General features: G+C 38.5%; 1 protein-coding gene across 5 annotated transcripts in view; it reads right to left on the bottom strand.

Moving 5' to 3' along the window:
- IL1RAPL1 (interleukin 1 receptor accessory protein like 1) overlaps positions 1-27,699 on the bottom strand; it is a 944,419-nt gene that overhangs the window by 229,801 nt on the left and 686,919 nt on the right. For all 5 annotated transcript variants that reach the window (XM_072994270.2, XM_072994271.2, XM_078390459.1 and 2 more), the window contains one exon: positions 4,383-4,457. In XM_072994270.2, the coding sequence (XP_072850371.1) occupies positions 4,383-4,457 (75 nt within the window). The remainder of the gene's footprint in view (positions 1-4,382; positions 4,458-27,699) is intronic.

The raw sequence follows: 27,699 nt of genomic DNA, 5'->3' as shown, positions 1-27,699 counted from the left end.
GTCTATGTGGACTACCAGACCACTCTATTTAAAAAAAGAAAAGAAAGATGAAAAAGTCTGTTCATCTCCAGTATTACTGGTATGTTCCAACCATCCAAAATAATTAGAGTTCACTTCTCCCAAGAAAGAGACAAAAATCTTTTCTTTGTGGCAGTGCAAATGGCCTGGCAAAAGCATGGGAAGTTGACACACTCTTTATTTGCTATCAGGTAGCATGTGAGCTGGGGCTATCAAGAAAATATATTTCATTAGACTGTAGGTTGCATTCGAAGCTGGCTTGAAACAGCTTGAAAAATGCCCAACTCCACTCTTATTTAGGGCAAAAGGTGAAAAGAGGTGGGTTGTACTTCAGATTGTCTCTTGAAATTTGTAGGAAAGTGAATTGAATTTTCTGTCTTCTGTGGATTCTGGAAAGGTTTTCAGGTACCTTCCTCTAAAACAAAACCAAGTGTGTTTCCTAAAAGATGATGACATCTTTGTGCTGTCTTGTCTAGTGAACTGGACAAAAGCTGCTGCTAGGGGAAACTTAACTTCCTTGTTTCTATAAACTGCATGGCCATTGGGGAATTTTAACGCAGCTTGCCACAACTGTTTTATTTTCCTGCCCTTGGTGAAGAAAATGTGTTGTGGAAAGTTACAAAACAGATCAATTCTGTGTGAGCTGGCCTGGGGAAAAACTTCAGCTCCACCAGGATGCTGCAGCCGGACAGCTGATTAGGCCATTTAAAAGTAGCATACAAATAACATGGTACTGGCAACCAATCTGTTTCTCAGTAGAATTCAATGAAAGTGTGGGTTATGATTTACAAAGTGGGACATAACTTGAATATAGCTGATGGACCACACGGTCCCATAAAATCCTGACTGGGCTTTACACACACACACACACTCTCTCTCTCTCCCTCCTTCCCTCTCTCTCTCCCTCCTTCCCTCTCTCTCTCTCTCTCTCTCTCACACACACACACACACACACACACGACCCTTGACGGAACGTTTGCTGAGGACACAAGAGCGGAGTCTCAGTGGCTACTCCTAAACTGTGGAAATCTTTCCTGAGAAAGGGTAGACTACAGTAGCTTTCTCCCCCTTGTCCTCCTGACACAAAGCAAAGCCTTTCTTTAAATTGTCATCAGCTTTCAACAGTTCAGCTTGGTTGCAATTAAATCTTGGTTACCATTAAGATGTTGTCTTAAAAAAGAAAGCTTTAAGACTTGTTTGAGGTTTTAGTTCATCTGCCTTATGTTTTTTCACCTACTTATTATACTCTTTTTATTGTTAGTTAACCTTTATTTTAAGAGAAAGGAGGGGGCATTAAAATATTACATACCAGACACCATAGACAAGAACAAAACAAGCTGGAACTGTATTTTCCCCCCATATGTAAACACTACCTAATATGAAGTATAGCATGACCTTTTTCTTGCAAAATCTATGCCATACTGAATAGTGAAGCAAGACACACTGCATTATCTGAAAAACAATATGGACTCAGAAATTAGTACAACCCTAATTCATTGCAAGGAGTTGCATGCACACAAAATACTAGCAAGAGTAACTGAAAGTGCCCCAGAAGAAGGCTAATATGTTCTAACTAAAGTTTTAAAGAACAACAGATGATATACAATATCAAAATAGCAACAGACAAGAACATACGTCTGAACACCTGCAATTATGATGAGAATCACTCAAGAGATTGTTTAGTGTTTCTTCTCTAACTATTAACTATCAGAAGACCAAGATACAGTGGACCCTCGACTTACAGACGGCTCGACTTACAGACTTTTCGAGTTACAGACTTCTCTGGCCGTAAAATTTAGGTTTGACTTGCAGCCAGAGAATCGACCTACAGACCAGAAAAAAAAAAACCAAAATGGAACAAAAATGGAGCAAAAACAGCTGGTTACAGCATTAATCGGTTTTCAATGCATTGTAGGTCAATGGAGACTCAACCTACAGACTTTTCGACCTGCAGCCACTGTTCCAATATGGATTAATTCCATAAGTAGAGGGTCCACTGTAGTTGCCTTTGGACAGAGACCTAAGATTCAGTCATGGCAAATAAATGGACACAGTTTCGAGCAGGTTACCAGCTTCAAATGTCTTGGGGTAGTACTACAAGCCTCGGGATCTACACTTCAGCATAGTAAATTTGCAGCAGATCAGGGAGAAAGATGAGCAAATAGTATAGTAAAATTCCATCTCTCCCAAGGAGGGTCCTTTATACCAGCAGCCCTCAAACTCCATAAAGCAAAGGCTTTAGCTCAGCTGCTGTATGGCTCATTCATGGGGCCATCCAGCTCTCACTTTGCATCACAAGAAATATAGTTCAATCTAAATTTCTAAGAACTATACTCCAGGTCCCAAGATGGGTGTCAAATGTAAGGATAAGGCTATAAACAGGATGCCTTAAAGTAGAAGCCTGGATTAGGATCCTGGATTAGGAACCACATATATATGTGTCCCAGTTAAACCCAAAAGGCCTATTTTCTTTGATATTTAATGATAACTATCAATCCAAGTGGGTCAAATTGGTCCAGGGCTACTTGGGGAAAACTGGCCTCTCACCTCAGGCACTTATTTCTTCTAGAATAGAGCAGGCAAAACAAATAGTCAAACAAAGAATAGAGGACAATGAATATCAAACAGACCTCTCTAGCATTCAAAACATGGCAGTAAGGACTTACATCAGAAACTGTATGGAACCAGCCAAATACTTAACATCTTTGGAAATTAAAGGAACTAGAAGAGTCTTTACTTTGGCGAGGTGTCTGGCCCTCCCCTCTGCTGTACTAGAAGGGAAGTATAAAAATACTCCTTTTGCTGAAAGGTTATGCTCCTGCCACCTGAGGGAGATCGAGACTGTGCAGCATATGTTCTTCACCTGCCCATTGTATGAAGCAGTGTGAAAAGAGACTATTACCCCATTAATAGATAGAATCCCAGGATGTTCAGAGGGAAATAGGCTTGAGTTCCTTCTCTCGGAATTTGATATGCAGATCACCTGTCAAGTTGTGAAATTCTGTGTAGCAATACTTCGATTGTGGAAGTTAAATACCAATTAGATAGTAGCTCCCAGCTGTATGTGTGCCAACATGTGAATATTGAAAGTTAGAAATTATAAAGTTTTATAAAGTTTTATATTTATGTGACTGGTCTAAGGACCGTAAATAAACTATTCATCTTCATTCATATTCACTCAGAGGATTGTTTAGTGTTTCTTCACAATCAGTTTACACGATCCCAAAGAAGACTAGTATATCCTATTCAACAAGAAACAATTTCAAGGTCAAGACACTGTATATTATAGTATACACAGTAACAATATTGTCTCACACAGAGAGAGATAAGAACATCTAAGGTAATGTTGAAGTCCTCTTCAAGCAATATTGAGATTTTAAGAACATCAGAGTAAAGTTTTCTCTTATTTAGAAACTTTTCAGGGTTCTATGTTGGGGATATTTTCACAAATGGTTCCATACATGAAAATGAATGCTTTTGTTTAATAACAGAAGCCACAATACTATAATTTTGTTATGACAAAAAGGACATGTTAGAAAAGCCTTGAGAGAGGCAGTAACCCACAGTACCGAAGGACAGGCAGGAAGAAAACAAACAAAATGCAACTCCCCCCATCCCCGTCCCCCTAATCGCCTTCATTAAATGAAATAAAGAAATCCTAAATCTACCATGACAGCAAGAGTGAGTGAAAATTCCATGGCAAAGGCAACAACCCCACTATTCAGCAGGAACCAAAGAGTCACAAAAGGTTTCACAATGAATGATGAAGACTACTGAACTTCAGCTGTAATCTGACAACACTACCAAAGTGCTCTTCAGGCAGTGTGAAAGTATGCCTTAATAAAATTTTGAATATCTAGGCATGGATAAAACATTAATTTCAGGAAGTTTTGTTTCCAAGTAAACCAGAAGCTCACAGCACTTATTTGACCAAACCAAAACAGAAACATCAGGATTTTCGACTTCAATACTTGCACCACGTCCGCCTTAGGATCCCTTAGTAAATAAGACATTACAAAAGGAATAAGTGCAATAGCGAGAAACTCTTCTTTTATTTATACACGGAGTTCCGTCCTTTAATGCTTTAACTTATCTACTTCTCAGTTAAAATCTTCGAACACATTAACTGCACACCAATGAAGGAATATGGTACATTGCTGGGTAACCTCCTTTAAAAAGGGTTAATTATCATGTTTAATTACACAACACCATCAATCCAGATGTGCAATTATTAATAATTTCAAACATTTCTGCACAGAAAACACAGTTGAATATCATCTCCCCACTCTTTTAGCTTTAAAAGTTAATGCCCTCATCAAACATTGAGACACAGATATCATCAACATGCCCTGAATGCCACTTACCCAGCTGTGTTTCCTGAATTGTCAGTTTACTCTCCAAAGGGTACAAAAGCTTTGGTGGTTTTTCTGTTAATGGCGCTGCAGAGAGGAGGGAAAAAGAACCATGTTCATTCTGAATGCTGTTGAAAATAACCCTTCATTGTTTAGATGACAAATAGACTAAACTAATAATATCAGTTGCACGGGGATTATTCTTAAAATTATATGGGAAGTCTACAGAGAAGGTGTCCCTCAGCTTCCTCTGTTTTCTACAGCATCTTCAAGTTTACCACAATTTCCACTGGTGCACACATATGGACTTACTATGTACGAATTCATCTCAGTTGCTTGACAAAACCAAATTTTTGTAAGATTCTTCTTTGTTTCTGTTCTGCATTTTTAATTGGATCCAAGGTTGGAATCAATTTAGATTTACATAGCTCCCACTTAAATACAAGGACTTCAAATTAATTCATAAATAACTGCAAAGTTGAATTGTCACTGTCACTTGTTATGTCTATTTTCTTGGTTTCTTCATAATAAATTAAATCATTCTGACTCTAATTAGCCCAGCTTTTTTTAGCTAGTCACATACTTCATCCACAAACCAGCTTAATATAATTGATTATTTTTGTTGATTTTGAATAACATGAATATTTGTGAAATTTCTTCTTCTTTCTAATTTCTGATGTGCACACAACATAAGAAGGACAAAATATAACAGTTGGTTATATTTAGTGTTGAAATATGGATAAATATTCAAATTAGAGCAAACATTTATTCATGCAACTTATAGGCAGGTTCATATATAAAACAATTAAAATTATTTTCAGCTGCATGCACGAAGATCTTTTGTTATTTTTATCCTTGAACAGTCATCCATATGAGAAGCACTCTAACAGGACTAGGAGGTGGTCTGTCTTTTAATTTGAAGTAACATTTTTTTTTAAATAAGATCTTTGCTATATTCAATTTTCCCAATTGCTTCTTACCAAGCCTGTTTAAAATGAAATAAATTTGGGTGAAGTATGAGAGAAGCTTTTTTTCTAGGTGTTAATTGCTTTGCTTCATTATTATCTTCTCCCTCTTTGCCCTAATTGAGTTCCCTACAACTTAGTATGCTCATTTCAATCCCATGCACATACACACAAGAACAGAATGATGTCTTTAAATATTCAGAGTTTTGCTATCACAACACATGCCACTTTTTCTTTGACTCATTAAAAGGGCAGAAAGTAAGAGAGCAAGCATTAAGCAACAACCGCTCAACCCACTACCTGGAAGGCAACGTTTCAAAACCACAATTGAAAAACTGGGCTGGTTATTTCCAAGAAAAAAAAAGAGAGAGAGGTGGATGGAAGAGAACTCAGGTGATTGCCTTACAACTGCTTCAAAGAGAATTCCAAGCACAAAATGATAAAGGAATAGTAGTTTCCAATAGAACAGTTGTTAACAAGTCTGGTAGACAGGAATCTGCATGTTTCACTTTCACATATGCTCATTTTCGCCTACGCTAGGCTTTTTTGAATTTCAAGGTCTTTCCACCCTGTCGATTACTAACTTTGTCAATTTTGGTGAATTCTCATCTAAATAAAAATCCTCAAATTTTCCACAGATCATATTCAATCAATACATGTGTTATGTTGATTCTGACTTATGTCATAAGATGATTATGACTTATGGAGCCCTTACTAAGGGTTTCATGGTACAGGAGATACTAAGGAGTTGCTTCCCACATCAGCTTCCATGGCCAAGTGGGAATTTGAACACAGGTTTCATGAGTCCTAGTCTGGCAGTTTGTTCACTGCACTGCACTGGCTCGCCATTCAGTGGAGACAACTATCTTGGGATGAACATATCCATGCTGTATGTATCTGCCATATATCTGTAAAAGATGAGGACCATATAAGAGAAAAGTGGTGGCAATCCTAATTCAGCTGAATACATGAGTATCCAAAGTCACACTTTTAAGAGTTAACATCCTCTGCTTAGATAGGTGAATCTATATTTTGTCTCTCTCACACACGCAGGTTTTTGTAAAACTCTCAAGTTCTTTCTGTCCAGTTAGAATGAAAACTAAACTAAACTAAACCAAACTAACCTTAAAAAAATTCACAGTTCCTACTAAGGAATGCTAGCATCTTTATCAGTAGTGCCAGCTTCATGAATGGAGCATTCCTATCCACTCCCGGCATCCTCCAGGCTCAGGACTGGTTGTGAACTTATCTTGGCTATGTTGATTAGGATTATGGCTCAGCAGCAGAAAAAAAATCTGCATATTGAAGGGGAAAAGGAGTTTTCTCATTATTGATTAAAATTAGAGGTGAGACAGGATATATTCGGTGACTGCACCTCTTTCTTTCTTAGCTTTGTGGCCAAAAGGACAACACGGCTTCTCATTAACATCCTCTTAAATTTTGTCTGAGGGAATGGGAAGGTAGATGGCTTTGATGGAAATGACAGTACTACATTGATGTTATTTTTCTCTCTTAAATATTTTGCATTAATTTAACTACTACCTTTTCTTTCTTCACAACTGCTTCCAAAAGACTCCTTATCAACTCAGAGTAATCTTTCAGAAAGTATCCACTATACTATTTAAATGTAGATTTGCCTTTTATTGTGAAGCTCAGCTCAATTATTCCTTATCAGATAGTATTTCCTCAGCCACTGTTCTTCTTAATCTCTTAACTCCCTTCAAAGCAGACAAAGTTCTGTTCTGGTCTCTAAGGTATAGCAACGGCTAGAATAATCCTAGTACAAAGGACATGCAGGATAGGGAACAACCAATTCCATTTATTTAACAAACAGATACATCACTTACCTGAGGCCTTGGACCTCAGGTGGCAGCTTTCTGTGTGAAAAATAATAGCCTTTAAAACTGCACAGGGATTAGGGAGGTTATAGTCTCACAACACTCTTTTGGTGTATGTGGTGAAACTTATCTGTAGCATCAGTCTGCTCTACAGCATCCCTTTCATTGTAAAATACACCATAATATGAATTGTTGCTTGAGACCATCACTATGAAAATGCAGAATAAAGGGCAGCGCCCATAGTTAAATATCCATCAGTGTGATTTAAAACTCATCTTGTTTTTTCTTATGGTATGCCTTTATTGAGCTGACACCTTTTCCCCCGGTTTCAGTGCATATCTCCATACCAAAATTTAGTATTAACTGGTCCCTTCTCTTTCATAATCTGCAGTCCTCTACAGACATACATGTGAGCAAAATTCCACTGAATAGTCTGGAATCTGGATCTTACTTTTGAATGAACACTAGGTTCCCCCTGCCTGCAGGCCATAATTAGCCTGCCAGGATCTCCCATCCACTGTGTTTCCAGGCCCTGCCCCTCTGAAAATATGGGGAAACATGCTGTGGTTTTGGACATGTACATCTACATGGAGTTTGTGCATGTATTCAGGAGGTAAAGGAATCTCACTGAATTATTTGCTCTTGACAAGACAGAGTATCCAGACATGCAGAGACAGTCTGCTGAGAGCTCGCAGATCTCTGCAAGATTTCTTATTTCTAATATGAGAATGAAATGAGCTGACTATTTTTATTGAGATTTTTGCAACTTGTGCAAAATCTCTTTCTGGAAAACTATTGTCTTCTTACTATGAAAAGCAATTCCTCTTTTGACTGTAACTGAAGATCAACTATAAGTAAATAGGTTATTCTTTTCTACTTAAGCTACTTGCACAGTGATTTTTTTCTTTTTTATACAAAGGGCTAGTGTGAACAAAAGGACTGGGTGCATGCTAGGATATCTATCTATCTATCTACCTCCCTCCCTCCCTCTAGCTAGCTAGCTAGCTAGCTATTCTCTCCTAAGTTTCCTCAGCGCTGCAGCAGTTGCTTTTGTATTTTTAGGCTCTGCTAATTATAAAAAAATACTAAATGTGCACAACAAAGGCAGCAAGTATTGCACCTCAGCTGTGGTACAAAAAGGATCATTGTCACAAATGCAAGAACTAATAGAAAAGATCTTGCCATCTCTTCCAGAATGAGACAGACAAGAATTTGTGCTTCTAGCATGTATAGGTAGGAATGTCCTTCTGCTGGCCTTTGTTCCTGGCACCACCTGTTACAGGAATGTAACCCTTGTACCTTATCTATAGAAGAAACTGATCCTCAAGCTCAAAAGTGCAGCCCCCATGTGGAATGAAATGCTATTTTTCTGAAAGTGGGGTCCACTACCTTTCACCTGTTCCTGCTTCCCCCCTTCTGTTAGTAATAATCAATTTTGTGACATCAAAAATCACTAAGGTAATTGGAATTGTGATGCTTTAAATGGAAAATTTAAGGTAGAAGATCAGCCATGGAAAGAGGCAAATTGTTCAGAAACAAGGCTCCTCCTGTTATATAAATATCTTGGGCAGTAAAACTAGGAAAAGAGGAATACACAACAATGTGTCAAAAGCACGTAGGCAAAATTGTTTCCAAATGACTGTTTACAAAGTTCTGAAGCAATGTGGCCCCTAATGACTGTGGGCAGGATGGGAATATTTGGGGTGGAGAACACATGTGCAAACAGATGTTGAGATTCCTCATTATCTGCTCATCTCTAATTGAAGCTGACATGACATTTGAGCCAGCCTAGTTACTAAGGGAAACTGCACATATTGCTTCTTTTCTACATTGGTGTTCTTCAATGTTCACAGCAATTCCCAATGCCCTGCCAGGGGAAAGCTGGGGAAAGGTTTTTTAAAAGCTGCAATAATCAAAACCATACCCTTACAGATGGGTGCATAGTCTCTCCCCCACAAAACAAGAAGGAAGGAAGGAAGGAAGGAAGGAAGGAAGGAAGGAAGGAAGGAAGGAAGGAAGGAAGGAAGGAAGGAAGGAAGAAAGGAAGAAAGAAAGAAAGAAAGAAAGAAAGAAAGAAAGAAAGAAAGAAAGAAAGAAAGAAAGAAAGAAAGAAAAGGCAGGCAAACTCTTATCTGATATCAAATGTTTCACTGCAAGATAGATGCTGTATTATGATTGTTCACAGTGCATTCAAACAAGCAAACTGATTTGGATCATATTTGTTCAAACTTGTGAGACTGTAAATTATTAATGCATTGATTTGTAAGATACAACAGTGTAGTATCTTATCTTATAGAAGAAGTAACTGTCAACTAGGGGCCTGTATCAATCTGTCTTGATGGGCTGTACCATTAATGTGAACTCAAGTGTTCTAAATTCTTTTAATGGAGCAGACGTCTCTTGAATGGTTATTTAACAGAAGAAGCAGAAGTAGCAGCAGCTGCTTCACAGCAAGATCTAAGAAACTGCAAAATTCTTCCCTGTGGCCAATGAGATGCCCTATATGGTTCAGATCCAGGCTCTGTGAAGGGCTATATTTTTCTACATATAATCCTTCCTTGCTTATCATAGTTCCAGTGTTCTCAGAGGAATACTTGGTGTGGACATGAGACAGCACATTTTCAGCAGCTGTTCCCTGGCTGTAGAACTCCACAAGCAAACCTACAATGGACTCCTCACAGATTTATGGAAAGCGAGTGCCCTGATGAAAAAACGAATTTGAGTGGGTGGATGTGCAATAAACATTACTACTTTCTGGTGTATTTTAAACTGGTTTTTAAACTAGTTTTTAACACTGGTATATGTTTAATCATATTTTAATAATGCAAGCCTTTCTCACTTTTGTATTCTAGAAATTAGGCTGCTTTGTTTAGTGATTGTTCATAGGCTGTAAAACACCACATGACTGTGTACAACATCAGGTGTGTGGCTCTCATGATATCCCACTGCTGGAAGACAAACAGGATGTCAGCTTCTAAATATGAGCTGAATGCTGTTTAAAGCAAGCAAGCAAGATAGATAGACAGAATTATCTATTATTATGCACATTCCTTTAGTCTTTACGTAGTACTGTATATAGTAATTACACAGAGCAGTAACTCATACATTAACTAGCTCTACACTCCTGCCCTCTGTGGTCCATGATATTTTGCTTTCCCAAACACAGCAACAAACAACATTCTCTCTCCAAGTCAAGGTACTTTCTTTCAAAGGCTGGGCAAATTAATGAGCAACTGAAGCAGAACTCCTCCAAATATCCCCCATTTCCTGGAGGCAAAAAAATTACAATAAATTAAATAAATAAATAACAGTCATCTATATTTCCATTACAGTCAAGATCAGGTGCCTGCAGTGACAATTTCATTTTGCTAATGGTATAGAGCAGTGGTTCTTAGCCTTTGACTTTCTTAAACTACCACTCCCCAAATTCTTTATACTGGCCCTGTTATTTGGGGCTTCTAGAATTTGAAGTCCAACTCATGCGGAGAACTAAAGGTCGAGAACCACTGGGGTAAAGGCAACCCAAACTACCAGCTTGCCTTCTTATTTACTTGACAATAAGAGGCCAATATAGGCAAAGGAAAATATAAAAGGGTTTCTGTCCCAAAGTACAGTCATGGATGGGAAACTGGGCCAGAGTAAGAAGGGGGATAAATGGTGAGCGTAATCTGCGGTCTAAATGCCTCTCTGAAAGCACTATGGATACGGCAAGCAGCCATGCCAGGGGTGCAAAATAGTCAGCTTTGCTTCTCTCCTCCTTGCATGCAAGAAGCTCCAAGACAAAGTATTTTGCAGCACGAGGAATAAATTCTTTTGGGAAATTTAACAGAACTATCTATACAGCATCAAAAACTCTGATCCATGGCCCAGATCCTTCTTCCCTAATTACTGCAGCCCTTTCACTGGTCTCCCACTGTATCATCTTGAGCTCTGTATATCTACCCAGTACTCCAACTCCAAAAGCATTCAGTTGTCTCATCACACTCATTGGATGGCATTTCTCATTCAGTCCCAGCATAGGCTTCTTGTCTGTTGCACTAGAATGTCAAGGTGCATTGGAATAATCAACAAGAGATCCAAAGGAAGCCATGAACACACAAACACACAGACATACATACATACATACCTGCCATCTTAAAGTAAACAATAGATAGACAATTATTTTTTCAGCTATGCAACAAATTATGGAGTTCCAAAATAAAACCAGCTAGCATTATTTTAGCCATGTATTTACCATATGGCTAAAATGATAAATTCTCAATTACAGCAGCATATATAACTTTTTACACATGTTTTAAAAAACACAATGTAAACATCTATGTTAGTTATTTGTGACTCTCAGAATTGACTTAAGGGAGTCAATTTAAGTGCTGAAGTCTAACTACCCAGTCACTTTAAGATGATAAGGATTCTTCTTAGAAAATAAGAAATAGCTATTTACAAATGTATGAGAGAGAAGTGGAACATCTATTGTCTGTTCCTTTATTGAATCCTTCCTTTACTTGGAATTGCATTCTATTTCTCCTGAACTCCGCTTTCTCTATAATCTTTCAATTAATTCCAGAAATACAGCATGCAGAATCCACTGCCATCCTTTTCCTTTCCTGCTTGTAAGTACCTGTGCCTGCACTGATAACATGATATATAAAGAAAGGCAGTCTACATGTAATTGTGCAAAGATTCAGCAATATTCACTGTTATAATCTTTAATCAGATGGGTCCAATTAAGCATGACAGATTTAACAATAAAAGGCTCATAAGGCTCATGGCCCATATACTTGACAAAAGTCCTAACCTGTTATGAACTTATAGTGCCCAGAGACAGTAACAATTCTTTTTCCATGTACTTCCCTTTAAAAAGGGGCTTATTTTGGTTTGTCCCTTTCCATCACCATCTGCTGTGGTTCACCATCTGTGTAATGCTGAGTAGCCACAGTATTGTTCTACATGAGGTCGGGGTATTAGTCCCAACTAAAGTAGATTCAATGAATCAATTGTAACTTCTTAAGTGAAGAATTGTGTAAGTATAATTGATATACATCCTTCTCTAACTTGAACTTGATTTAGACCTTTGATGTGATATAATAAGCCAATCTTTAGATGTTTTTGCCTTCGGCTAACTGACTATCCATATAATTTGCTTGACGAAGAACTGTTCTTTTACATTACATAATGTTTTTCTTGTTCCTCTTTTAAAGTATTTATATTTTAATTGTAAGACCACTTCAGACTTATTTATTCTTTTAGAAAAAGGATTCTAAGTAACATCAAAAACAATAACAACAACGTCAGATTATAATTATAGTGCACTGTTTTAGGTAAGCTGTGCATTGGTAATGTAAAGGGGAGGCACAAGTTATGGGAAGGATCTGCAGTCTATGGACAGCTATGTATGTATATCCCTCTTACAAAGTTCGGTAATTTGAAACAGGGAATGTAGAATTACTGCATAATTATTTCACTTCCTCTTCAGAAACAAAACCAGGTAATATGGAACTCAAAAATACCATGAGAAGCCCACAAGAAGTTAATTCCAGAAAATATAGCTAAATCCTTCACTAAATCTAACCAAAATTAAACCTCATCATTTTAAGAGGTAGGGAGAGACACAATTCAGCTCCTTCATGGAGGTAGGATATCTACACAGGCTTTCTGATCCCTTCCCAGCAGCAAATAGTTTGTTCCCGTCACTGTGCAAGATATTTTTGAAGTTTTAAAAATGGAGAGGGATATCTTTTTCTCTGTACATTGTTAAATATGGTAAGCCAAGTTAAGCTGTTTGCTGAGTTAGGTTTCAATTGGTAGGCACAGTTTATTTTCTTTCTAATGCTATATTTGTTAACTGATCTGCTTTTACGGTTCCGTTGTACATATTTCATTTTATATTTCAATGCTGATAACTGCCCTGGGTACAGGCTGAGGAAGGATTTAAATAAGCAAGCAAGCAAGTAAATATTGTATTCTCGAAGGCTTTCATGGCCGGGATCTGATGGTTATTGTGGGTTTTTTGGGCTCTTTGGTCATGTTCTGAAGGTTGTTTGCTGGAATTTGTACACCCTCATCTTTGGGAACTTTTAAGTTTTTGATCCTTTACTAGAAAATGCCATTGAAAAAAGTCAGACAACAGTAGGCTCATTGATTCAGTGGGGATTTTATGAGTCAACTCCTCTAAAAGTTCCATTGATTCAGAACGGCCTACTCTAGTGCAACTTACTACAGTATTTATTTATTTAATGTTTATACTGCCCCACTATTTGCAACAGGGCCCCCTTACCCACAGGAACTGTATCTACTGATTCATTTATCCACAGTCTCAAAATATTAAAAATATTAAAAGAAAAATCCCAATATATATACATATGTATTCAACAATAAAGTTACCAGAACTGGCAACTAGAGGGAGTCAGAGACCATGTTATGTATAGCATTTGCTATTAAAATAATATTCCATATTTTTCAGCATCTGTGGGGGATTGGAACTGATCCCCCATGGATAGGGAGGTTCTACTATAATAAAAATAAGACAAATGAAGGTTAATAAATTGATAAACCAACCAAATAAAATTAACACAGCATAAAACAAGAGGTGATATTAATAAACAATAGGATTTCCGGCAATAAGTTTAGGTGTTCACAAAATCATTCTGCCCAATACCAGTTAATTTTTGTGAAAAAATCTTTCAGAAAAATGAAACATTTTGAGCAACAAATTAAAAAAATCAAAACTGAAGCTCCCAAAGGAACTACCCAATTACAATTAGGCATTCTTCATAAACTTATCCAAGTCTTCTTAAAAGTCAGTATTGTTCTTTGCTCCTGCGTCTACATCAGGTGTTCTTCGTGTAATGGAAATATGTCTTGAAAGCAAAGATCCACCCTCTCCAGTGCCTTCAGCCTGATGGAAAAAAAAATTAGTCCAAAGTGGGAACAAACTGCTTCCATCAATCATGGCTGAAAGGAGAGGCCTTTCCACACACCCAATTTTCATCTGGAGCTTTGGGTCGCCTTTTCAGTTATCTGCCTGTTGTAAGTTCTTATCCGTGAAATGTTTGGGAGTGAAATACTGGGCTATTTCTGCTTTCTCTGTACTTATTGTGTATCTTGTTTTCTATCACTGGTAGGAACAACAGGATTAAATGGAAGTAGCAGAACCGTGTGTCAAATTGCTTTACAAAAGCATGACCACTCTACAGAGGAAAACAGACAGATTTTGTTTCTCTTCCTTTTCCTTCTTCTTTGTTGTTGTATAATTTTGACAGCCCACTTAAGAGAGGTTTGTAGAAACATGTAGAACCCATAAGTGTTTCAGACATTTTCACCCACCGGTACAGTTCAGAAATACAGTTAGGATGTACCTCTTTCAGGTTCATGATGCAATTTTCTTGCTTGCTTGCTTGCTTTTAGAAGTGAACCCTTAATTAATAACTCTGAATGCATAATATGTTATCTTAGACCCCATGATGTAGATGAGGAAGTGGGAAACCCATATGCTGGTCCTTCCCCAAATTCGATATATCAATTATTCTTCAAATTCTGCAATTAATATCTCCCTTTTTTGCTATTTTTAAAAGAGGTAACTTGGTATCTTTTGTTATTGTTGTGAAACAGCCCTAACCCATCTTTGTACAACCTGGCAATACATGCCAAAAGACAGATAGTGGCTAAAATCCTGTTGATTAGCACAAGAAAATTCATTACTTCCAGTCCATTCATAGCAGGCCAACAAAAAGGTGCCATGATTCTTGGGGGCACACATGCAGGGAGACCTGGCTCATGCTTGCATGTGCTTTCCCCTCCTTTGAGAATCATGGCAGGGCCTTTTTATTTGCCAGTTAGGAACAGATTGAAAGCTACTTTTTTAAGGTTAAGCAGCAGGATTTTAACAACTGTTGTATAGTAGTCAGCATCAGACTGGAACTAGGGTGTAATGCTGTGAAGTAGAGGTGTGAAGCCACACTTGTTTCATTCTTGCAAGAGCGGTTTGAAGACTGCAAGTTTGTCATTCATGAGGAACTGCCTGGAGGTCTTCACAGAATTCTTCCATTGATGACAGCATTTAACTACAAATTTCCTGCATATTTTTGGGGCAAAATCAGTCAGTTTGCATAAAATGACAGAACTGTGAATTGTGCAAATAACCCAAACGGTGTCTTTGTTTAAGAATTTGGATTATTGGAAGGACTGGGGGAAAATTATAGACATCTGGCAAAAAAATCACTCAGACCTTGCAGAGGAGAGCTCTTAATCTTTCTCCTGGCTGGTGAGAAATATGTATTTGGGGCTTAAACATTCCTTATAGAAGTATCTCATCATGTGAAAGCAGTTTAAAGAGATGAGAACAAAAATGTGATGAGTAATGTTTTTCAGTCTCTAATATGAGCACTTGTGAAATTACTCATTCTTGATGACACAGGCAATGTGGATATGTTGAGGCAGCCCAGCAAGAAACAGTATTCTCTGTGAGTGTTCTTGTGTCATGTGTAAGAACATAACAAGGAACAGACTTTTTTTTTCCATCAAGAAAGATTTATTTTCGTTGTAGGAAATGTCTCTACAGAAAGCTAGTGACTTGTCGTACTTATAAAGCAAAGCACAGACTTACAGAGCAAAATCCTTCTAATTTTCAAAAGCTGATACAAAAAAGCAATAGCTATCATGGTTTTACATAATTTCTTCAGTATTTTCCATTTGCCAATTTACGCAGAAATTATTCTTAGGGACATGAGAACTTATATTTAGAGTGCCGGGAAATATTTTGTTTTCCAGGTATGGAGAACAGTTTTCCAGTTGCTCGTTCTTACACATGATAAGCAAGCAAACAAGGATTTACCTCCCTGCAAGGGAGAGTCAGCTTCTAGTACCTTCGAACCCAAGCCAAGAAACCCACAGGGAGTGTCTCAACAAATTTCTCTCTTATTCTCTCTCAGCTTGACCCAGTAGATTAAGGCCAAGTGAAAAAGGAAGAAAGCCATGTATTGCCACATTAGGTTCACTGAAGGGAAGGTGGAAAATGCATGTAGGTAAGACATATAAAAAATAAATATAAGCAAGAATCAAAGGAAGGCTGAATGAATGGAGATGTATGAACAATAGCATTCTCTTCCTCCATCCGTATGCTCCTCTAGCTGCAGAACTGCACAGCTGATAATATATCAGTATGATTCCTACCTTTGGAAACACACATAAGTTTCATTTTGGGATTTGGCGTACATTCTGCATAATTTCTAAAATTAAACAAATGTTTGTTTTAAGAATGGATACATAGAATATTAGCATTAGGTTTACTTCACATGGCACAAGCATCTCTACAAATGGCTAGTTTTACCCTACTGTAAATCAAATAGTTGTAGGGATGGAAATAATGTTTTATTATTCATCATTCAATGTTGCTCAAGCAGACCAATTTACCCCTCCCCCAAAGTCACCTTTTTGAATCCCTCTCTGGACAGTCTATTATTTTTGTATGGGTTGGAGGTCTCCAGTTTAGTCCATTTCCAAGGAATGTGGTCACTCAGAACAGACTAAATTAGAGCCTTGTAGCTTCTTCCAGTGTCAATTTCCAGTATTCTGCAGTGGCTTATGAGCCGCTTCAAGATATTGAAAATTGAACCCTTTGCCTCATCATTTGCGGAGGATCAGGGAAATGATTTTTTAAAAAAACTGTCTGCTAGATCATTGCTAATGCAATTGATCAATTCATTTAATTTTTTTTAAAAAAATGTTTTTTTCTTTGCCTGTCTCTGTGTTGCTGATTGAAACAGCAGCTGCAGGCAGTTTCTCAACTGACAACACATAGACAGGCAAAAAAAATTTTTTCATTAACTGAAGTGGTGCACCATATCAGCAATGATCTAGCAAATGTTAAAAAGAAATTTTACTTCCCCTGTCCATCTGCAGATGATCAGGGGAAGCTCTTAAATGACAGTGGATATGGCTGCAAAAGGTTGTTTACCATTCAGATGGGAAGAGCATGCCAAACAGCACATTGCTCCATCCTGAGACTTCAACCAACCCTTTGTAATCCAATCCAGTCTGTACTAAAATGGCCAGTCTCGGCAGGCCCTAAAACAGATCCATTTTAGCTGAGCAAATGTGAAACTGTGGTTCATCACTGAAACCAACAGTTGTTAAACCAAATAGTTAAGGTAATATTTTCTTGAAAAATAGGAACAACGTTTACAAAATGAATGATGATTCCAATTGTAAGTGACTGAAGAAAATCCCAATGCCATGCTGTTTTCAACATTTAAGAGCTGACCTAAATAGCAATCAGGCAAGGTTAACTATCATATTATTTTAATCACTGTCATATCACAGCTTCTGAGAAATGAGCTGAGCTGCAACTGGGTGACTTCGGTACATCCCCCTGCATGTGAAGGCACAACAAAATGATAAACAAAAATCTGAAAATGTTACAGCATCCACTGCAGAAGGAAACATCCTTGTTGGTCCTCCTTAACCTATCAGTGGTGTTTGATACCATCAACCATGGTATTCTTCTGGGGAAGCTTTCCGGATTGGGGAATGGAGGTCAGGCCTTGGACTGACCCTGGTCCTTCCTGGAGGACTGCCCTCAGAGAGGGCAGCTTGGGGAGATGTTGTCCACCCCGTGGACTCTCAACTGTGGAGTCCCCCAGGGTTCAATGATCTCGTCAATGCCATTTAGTATCTACATGAGGCCACTGGGGGAGATCATCAGGAGCTTTGGAGATTTGTGTCATCAATATGCAGATGACACCCAGCTCTATCTCTCCTTCCACCCTTCTGCAGTGGATGCTGTCCTGTGTTTGAGCACTGCCTGGATGCCATGCTGGGATGGATGAAAGACAACAGACTGAGGCTGAACCCAGACAAGATGGAAATACTGCAGGTGGGGTCCCCTAGTGTTTGTGGTCTGGGTGCCTCCCTTTCTTTTTTTGGGGGGGGTTGGATGAGGTGTGCAGCTTGGGCATACTTTTGGACCCAGTGCTGTCAATGGAATCTCAGATAGCATCTGTGGTTGACACTGCCCATCTCCATCTAAGGCGGACAACTCAGCTGTGTCCCAACTTGACACCGGGTCCCCCACTACAGTGCTCCATGCACTGGTAGTCTCAAGATTAGACTACTGTAATGCTCTCTATGTGGGGCTGCCCTTGGTGCTGAATTCAGATGACTACGTGGGGTGAAAAGGCATCAACATATCTCCCCCACCCTGGCTACCATGCACTGGTTACCCGTTCATTTCTGTGCAAACTTCAGGGTAATGTTGTTAACATACAAAGGTAATGTTGTTAACATACAAAGCCCTAAACGGTTTGGGACCTCGTTATCTGGCAGAATGTCTTCTTCCAACCAGATCTGAATGTCCTGTAAGATCTCTGCAGGCTGGATAGCTGAGAGTTTTGACCCCAAGAGAGGCCCAGAAAACAGGAACCAGGAACCAGGTCTTCTGGGCAGTAGCCCCACAATTATGGAATGCTCTCCTGCATGATATTCACCTAGTACCTTCATTGGGAAACCTTTAAGTGATTATTAAAAACATTTCTATGTAGACAGGCCTCTACAACATCTGATACAATAGCGCTATGCTTTCTTTATTTTATTTTAATGTTCTATTGATATTATTTTTATCTGTTAATAGGGTATAGATTATTTTATTGTCTGCTTTGTATTGTCTTTATATTTTGTTTTATGTTGTTATGTAAACTGCCCAGAGTGGCCTGTGTTGCCAGATGGGTGGTATATAAACACACAAACAAACAAACTCAGAAGATACAGCATTTCACTAGTATAAAGATGCAATTATGGGAATGCATCTGCCACTTCAAATTCTGCTTGTTATACAGCTAATTCAGTCATAGCACACTTTTAATGGGGACAAAAAAGTGATCTGTGGGAGTTCGTATGGGGAATGGCAGCCATTCTCCTGTTGCATATTAGGTAAAGGTAAAGGTTCCCCTTGACATTTAGCCCAGTCGTGTCCAACTCTAGGGGACGGTGCTCATCAGTGTTTCCAAGCTGTAGAGCCAGTGTTTGTCTAAAGACAGCTTTTGTGGTCACATGGCCAGCGGGACTAGATATGGAACTTTGTTACCTTCCCACCATAGTGGTACCTATTTATCTACTTGCATTTTTACATGTTTTCGAACTGCAGGAGTTGGGACAAGCGACGGGAGCTCATTCCATCATATGGATTCGATCTTACAACTGCTGGTCTTCCGACTTTGCAGCACAGAGGCTTCTGCGGTTTAACCCACAGCACCATCACCTATATTAAAGCACATATCCTTTCAAGTTTTAGAAAGCCCATGATCCTTGAGGCATGCAGCTTCAAATAAATATGAACTTTTTAGTTTTACCTGCCATGAAGAAGCAAATACTTTCCTCTACAACAGGCTGAGTGAGTTTTTAACCGCTCTCTGGCAATTCTAGAAGATGACCAAGTGAAAAAGTTGTCATGGAAACTAAATATGGAATTAGCACCTTTGCTTCCAGACCTTTAACAGATTTTGTTAAGAATGCCAAGCAAATCAAAGAGAATTGCTGGCCTCTTTCTCAAGAAGCTGAGAGGCTTTGAAATGTAAAATAACATGTCTAAAACAATACCAATAGAAAATGTTTGGATTATCCATAAACTACTTTGATCCTGACATCTAGCTGCGATCCTACATAGCTCAGTTCCTTAAAATTAAGAATGGATAGATCTATTTATGTTCCATGCCATTTTTTTTAACTTTTAATCTTTATTGCATTTAGAAAGGAAATTATAAAAATCAGTAAATAATTTTCACAATATTAGCACATAGCCAAAATAACTTTCTATTATCTCTTTCACAAAACAGTAAGTCTTTAACATTTTTACTTCCTTATTTTCCACCAAACATTTATTTTCTTCACAATCTTAATAATACCTTTCTTAATTCTTATTTTATATCCATATTAACAATCTGCTTTACTTTATTTTTACTTCTGTTGAGATCAGTTCTGCTTTTAATTTAAGCCCAAGTCACTTGGAACAGGTTTGGGATCTTATTTCCATCTCTCTTTAAGATAATTCTTTATTTTCCCCCATTGAGATTCGTGCTCTGTTCTGCTTTTTCCTTCCAATGAGTTTTTAGTTTTTCCATTAATATTGTTGTTGTTGTTGTTTAGCAGTTAAGTCGTGTCTGACTCTTTGTGACCCCATGGACCAGAGCACGCCAGGCCGTCCTGTTTTCCACTGCCTCCCGGAGCTGGGCCAAATTCATGTTGGTTGCTTCAATGACACTGTCCAACCACCATTAATATTAGTTCCTGTAATTTTATTAAGCAATCCTCCATCGAAGGCTCCTCTTTGTCTTTCCATTGTTTTGCCACTTGAATTATGGCTGCACCTAATATGTATAAACAATTTTTGTCTCTTGTCTTTAATTTAGCTTTACCATATTGAACAAATAAGTTTCAGGTTTCATCTCCATTTTTATTTTTAAATCTATGGTGATTATTTTTTTCTATTTCTTTTCAAAATTTCCTAATAAATCTACAACCCCACCACATATGATACAATGTTCCTTTTATTGTCTTACATCTCCAACATTTATCTTTCTCATTTTTCTTCACCTTTGCCAATTTCTCTGGTGTCATATACCATCTACATAATATTTTCATATAATTTTCTTTCAAATCTATACTTATTAATTGTTTTTGGTTATCATTCCATGCTCTAAACCAATCCTCTGTTTGAATTGTTTTACCTAATTCCTGCATCCATTTTATCATATTTTATTTAATTACTTCCTGTTCCATATTTCTTTCCAATAATAGTTTATACAACTTTGTGATTTGGTGATTTTCTTTTCCCCATATTCTCTTGTCTAGTTCCGTACGTTCTTTATCCAATCCTATTAATTTTTTATCCATTTTCATTCTTTCTGATAGCTGTCTGAAACAACATGCATATTATTCCTACTTGATTAATTTCTTGTCTTGTTCTTAATCACAGCTGTTCCATGCCATTTTGTGGAGTTATCTTTTTTTTCTGTTTCAAGAGTGATCAGCAGTTTTAAAATATCATCTTTGGATATATTTAAATATTTTCATAGAAGCTTAGACATTATTTCTTGTCCTCATCTGTATTTCAGAGCAGATTAGAATACTTCAAGTGTTAAGACTTCCATTGAAACATTAGAAGAAGTGCAAAATATGTTGGAGAGCTAAAATACTCAAGAGTTTTAGGCCTATGGATCGGGGCAGTTCCTACAGGAACCATGGTGCTGTAATTTTAAATCCACACTTTCAATACAGCCTGCATCTTTCCTAACTTACATCGAAGAGACCAGCCATCTGCCATGAACCTCTGAAACTCTGAATTCCCTGCACTAAGTAGAAGATACTGGTTTATGCCTGAAGAAGTGGGCACTGATCCATGAAAGCTAGCAGACTGTATGATTGTTCTAGTAGTTGATAAAGGTATCACCCACTCCTGCATTGCATTTTGTAAGAACCGGCTCTCTTTGATTTCAACAAAATCCTCAAGCACTCCTACGTAAATCTCACTGACTAGTAATGTGTAGAACTGCTGACAGTGGATTTCCATTTGAAGCATGCAATTTTGAGACTTTTATGTGCTCTATTAATTTTGGAGCCTTGGAGTGTCCGGTCTTTAGTAAGAAGAAAGGCAAACGGAAATATTTTCCCCTCAACTTTCTAATAGACAATGGAAAAACGAAGGCACATTTTTTTGGCTGGTGGTATGTTAATTTCCTTTATGCAACCAAGCAAAAAGAAGGCAGATGTTTGCTGTAGTGAGTCCTGGAAAGTAGCATTCATCCCAGGAGATACGGTTCAGCTTCTCTATTGCAGATGAGGCAAACCAAGGTAAATGATAAATTGTACCACACATCCCTACAATTTATCATACAGTGCCCTGTCGGTATGCTTCTTCATGCACATGCGCACGCACGCACGCACATAGACACATGGCTTACCAAGATAATCACCAAGTCAAAGAAGACATTCACCCAGCCTAATCCATATCTAAACACTTTGAAATCTAAGTTCTTCAGAAAAACTTTATGTTCTGATCTTTTGCTACTTGTTTATTGTTATAGGATTGTATCATAAAAACATATCTTGCAGTAGTTTTTTAGTACCCTCATGGTATAAAATCAAAATCATAATTCCTCAAAGACAGAGGGAGAGGAGGTGGCCAACAGTAATAAAACTGGTACCCTTTATAAACAACAGCAACAGTAACGTTTTTTCCATAGAAACCAAATCAATACAGAAAATGCTCTTATTCTACTTTCGTTGCTGCGTGTGTATCTCCTCTGCAGTTACTTGGCAACAGAATGAGATTAAGAACTATAAGCATTTTGCTCTGTCAAAATGCTCCTGGAACTGGTGGTTACATAGCCACCCATTTATTCCCAGTTACACTGGAAATAACTTGTGGTTGTGAAGAAAACAAGGGTTATATGGTAAAAGTTACCCACAGAAGGTCACCACCTAAACACTGAAATTACTGCTAAAAGGCTTGAATTGATTTTTTTTTACAGACGCAAAAATATACACTAACGTAACAGTACATAGAATCCACAAGCCAAAAAGAAGATAAGAGAAAAACGAGGCAATAAGCACTATGTTTATAAAAATATATGCAGTATAATAAAACACATCACTACACTTGCAAAAATATAAAATACCAATATTTTTTCTACCAATATTCTACAAACAGATGAACACTGCATTTTTAATGGCTCAAGAGAATTTTCTATGAACCTAGGAGTTAAGTCCTATGTAAAGAGCAGTTTTTATGCTTGAATAAATATGCACAGGACTGTCGTGTAAAGGTACAATCCAAGGCAGGATTTCTAGGAAGAAGTCCCACTGAAACTCAAAGTTACCTTCCTCTGAATAATGAAGCTTTGGGTCACACCTGGTGTCACCCCTACACAACTGATAACCTTGGAGTAAATCCCACTGAGTCCCACAGTACAAAATGGGACTCAGTAAATATGCAGAGGATTGTCTGTAATGACACATTCTGGGTGGAAAGTGTAGGAAAGCTTTTTGATCTGGTGTGTTTGGTGTTTCCAGAGGGGTGGCGAGCAGAACTTTGACCTTTAACCCCTCCAAACAAACACATTGAAGGTCAGGATTGCTAAGGGAGGGAAAAAGTGGGATTTTTTCATTCTCTCATGTTAAGCTGCTGTAAACCTTGCTCTCCCCATCACCCAATTCCACTGCAAGCAAGAGATTACTGTTTCAGTGGGAAAACGATGACCTTGATCAACACTATGGATAGGAGCTTTAACCTCACCTCCTCTCACAAAAATTCTGACCACAATCAATGTTCCACCACTGGTAGTGGAAAAACTACTAACTTGCCACCCCCCCCCCCCAATCTTGCCTGCATATTATGTGTGCCTGCCAGTGGGGGAACATAATAGCACGGAAATGAGGATGAGGACAAGAGAGGCTTCACCCCTGTTGTCTATCCAGCAAACTGCAGTTAACAATGAGGTAATGGCTGTTTTGATGAAGGTCACTGGCAGATGCCTTTTAGCTCTCTGTCCCCACCATGCACAATCCTGATGAATATGCCTGTTTCCTTTCCTAGTGCATACCATACAGGGAAAAAAAACCCAGTAATCTCTTCCCGTATCCCAGCTGATAAGTGACCAGATGGGCTGCAGAAATGGTGGTATCATCAAGGCTCCACAATCACTGTTCCTTAGGCTCATGACATATGGTTTAAATTGCTATTTCCCTAGATGCTATTCTATGTTATATGACATCACGTTAGAACTGGCATAGCAACTCTAACAGGGCTCTCAAGTTAAGTGAGATATTTAAGGTGCAGTGGTTCCAGTGCCACTAGCTCCCAGTGGCTGAGCAGGGATTTGAACCCACATCTCCTGAGTCCTAGTTCATCACTATACCACACTAGGTGTAGTTACCTCTATATAGCTATAGAGATGATATTATATTCTATCGCATAATGATGACTCAAAGTTTGGACAAATTTCTGAATACCAGCATTTATAACAATCTCTCCATAGTGATCATCACAACATTAGCTACAGTCTATCTCACCTGTAATAACTTTCCATTCAGTTGAGAACTTCCTTGAACACCTGTGCACACCTGGGTGGCTAAATCTTAGGCAATTCCATTCAAAGGAAAAATTCAGCTCACAGTTCCCTACTGACAAATCATTAATATAATGTCTGCAGACTAATAATTTTTTTTTTTTGGTCTAGAAAAAAAAATGTCAAAGAAAGCTTTGAGCAATTCAAATATAACATCAGGTCTTCTCATCTTACAATCATATTTATATTCAGTAGGCACAATCAAAATTTCAACACATCCTTGTCTTTGAAATCCTATTCACCATCAAGGACAGCAACAAAACAGTAACTGACTTTTTAAAAAGCCCCATAGATGTTCACATTTGCCTTGACTAGAAAACTCCTGCCATTCTAAACACATAAGGAGAAATACCACCTACAGCTTGGCTTTCAAAATCAAATATATTTGTAACAACAGAAAAAAATTACCAAAAAGGAACAAGTGAGCTTAAAGGAAACCTTCTGCTCAGAGGATACTCTCAACATGTCTTTGACTATCACAGCCATGAGGCATCCATGTTGCCTAGAGAATTTTTTCTCTTTGAGTATGAGAAGAACAACGTATACCACTGACAAGGGATTACTTTCCAGCAGGTTCTATCACTGTTCATTTGGAAAAAGGTATTTTTAGCCAACTTTGGAAAGGTTGCTAAAGGTATCAGCAAATGTCTTGTTACAGCATTCCATCAGCCTCCAGAACCATGCAGATTAACAGAGACAGCTGGACTAAAACCACCAGTCAGCAGTCCTGGATCACATCTTTCTAAATGCTAGTGCTGCATCATCTCTGTTTATCTTAGGGAGGCAGTTACCTAGGAAAAATACTGTGACTGCCAGAACTTCTTATATATAAAAAAATGTAAACAGCCACAGGTCTTGTGGTATAATTTACATCACAGAATGCTAGTGATGATGATGTGTATTCAATGGATTGAATAAATCAATTTATCTACATATTTATTTGAAGAACCATAAATTCACTGTCGAGAGGGAAATGTGGGCGAACTAACTGTGAAGCAGTTCAGTTAAAATAATCTCTCTGATTTGTCTATTGTTGGGATAATGTAAATGGCATCACTTCTGGAACACATTTTGCTGCCAACTATGAAATCTGTGTAGACATTATCTGTGGCATACTGAGTCACCCAACTCAGTACACAACAAATTCCCTTCTGTGCTGACCAAATTCACTGGACAAGGTTATGCCATTTTCACTTCACCTGCAACAGAATTTGGGCCAGTGCAAATTCTTGTCCACCTTTACCTGTGACCATTTAGAGATTTTTGGATAGCACCTTGCAACAGCTCTAACTAGCACAGGACATGGTGTGGGATTGTAAGAGTTGAATACCCACAATATCTAAATAGTCAATCACTTAATCCATTATGGTTGCTAAGCTATTTACTTTCTGTCCCTGTCCTTAACACAAAGATGAAACAAAACAAAACAAAACAAAAAACTGACATCTGACATATTTCTAATACTGTTTAAAAGGTTAGATTTTAAGGGAATATGGAGTAAATCTACCACTGCATCTAGATGTATATACAACATTTGTTTGAGTTTCAGAATCATTTTGCTATTGTTTAAAGTAACCTGCATATAAGATGCACCAGTGTTTAAACATTTCTTAAGTTTCTGGAGCTTGCTTTTTTTGGTCGTTGTGGATTTTTTGGACTGTTTGGCCATATTCTGGAGGTTTTTATTCCTAACGTTTCGCCAGTCTCTGTGGCCAGCATCTTCAGAGGACAGGAGTTAGAACTCTGTGTTCTGGTGTAGTATGTGGGGCAGTTGAGTATTTGTAGCTATGGGATCAGCTTTTTGTCCTTTTCAGGAGACTGGGTGACTATGGTGATCAGGGTGTTTTTTGTTATGGGTGTATTGTTGTTCTAAGGGGGGAGATGATCTGTCACTGTGATTGATGGTTGTCATTAGCTAGTCTTTTTTATGCCGTGATCACTGGTCCTTGTGGCTGGTAGAGTTCATTGACCTTTTTTCAGGCTGTATTTTTCAGTGATGGGAGCCAGACTTTGTTGAGTTTTAGACTTTCTTCTTTTTGGTTGAAGCTTTTCTGGTGTTAGTGGATTTCAATGGCTTCCCTGTGTAGTCTCACATAATGATTGCTGGTGTTATCCAGTACTTCTTGTTTTGAAATAGGATTTCATGTCCAGCTTGTTTCAGGGCATGTTCAACTACTGCTCATTATTCCAGATGTTTTAGTCTGCAGTATCTTTCATGTTCTTTGATTCTGGTGTGGATGCTGTATTTTGCGGTCCCAATATATACCTGGCCACAACTGCAAGACATCTTGTATACTCCTGCAGAGGCCATGGGGTCCCTTTTGTCCTTTGCTGACTGTAACATTTGTTGTATTTTTGTGGTGGGCCTGAATACCTACAACAACCATCGGATCCTGGCTGTGAAAGCCTTCGAGAATGCTTGCTCTTTTTCATCGTGCATTCATAAAATGTAATGCTAAGCACTATTACCTTTGGCATACAGTGAAAAGAGAGGTTATTTACCTGTAACCATGGTTCTTCAAGTGGTCATCTGTGAATTCACACAAAAGGGTTAACCCAGCGCCAGCGTTGGTCCTCTTGGAACATTCTTGAGCTTTAAGAGAAAAGTAACAAAGTTTAAGGCTGCCTGTACTGCGCATGCTCCCCTCGCCCAAGCCTCAGTTCCATTTATCCGCCACAGGTACCTGAGCATGAGCTCGATACAGACAGTGACAGATAGAGGGGAGGCCGGGAAGGGTTGTGTGAATTCACAGATGACCACTTGAAGAATCATGGTTACAGGTAAGTAACCTCTCTTTCTTCAACGTGGTCTTCTGTGAATGCACACAAAAGGGTGATTAGCATGCTTACTCACTGGATGGTGGGCTGTCACTGGAGGACAGACGTCAATACCGCTCTCTCAAAACTTGTCTCCTTCTTAGCCTTCAGGTCTAGTCCGTAGTGAGTGATGAAGGTGGAGACATTAGACCAAGTGGCAGTCCTGCAGATGTCAGGCACATCAACGCCACGTAGTAGGGCTGTAGAAGAGGCCATGGCTCTGGTGGAATGAGCCCAAAGTCCTTCAGGTGGAATCTTATGCCGAAGCTCATATGCAAGTGAAATCGTGGAGACAAGCCATCTGGAGAGCGTTGAAGACGATGTTGGGAGACCCTTCTTTTTTCCAAAGTAGCAGAGGAAAAGCCTATTGGATGACCTAAAGTCCTTGGTCCTAGAAACATAGAAGGCCAGAGCTCTCCTGACATCCAGAGTGTGGAACATGCGCTCGGTGTCATTTGTAGGTTCAGAGAACAGAGTGGGAAGCAGTAAAGGCTGGTTGAGGTGACAGTCTGAAACCACCTTTGGAAGAAAAGAGATGTCAGGGTGTAACAGCACCTTATCTTTGAAAAACTGTAGAAAAGGTTGGTCAGAACGA

This window comes from Pogona vitticeps, chromosome 3 (genome assembly GCF_051106095.1).
Source record: "Pogona vitticeps strain Pit_001003342236 chromosome 3, PviZW2.1, whole genome shotgun sequence".
NCBI lineage: Eukaryota > Metazoa > Chordata > Lepidosauria > Squamata > Agamidae > Pogona > Pogona vitticeps.
This window is presented reverse-complemented; position numbering and strand designations above follow the sequence as displayed.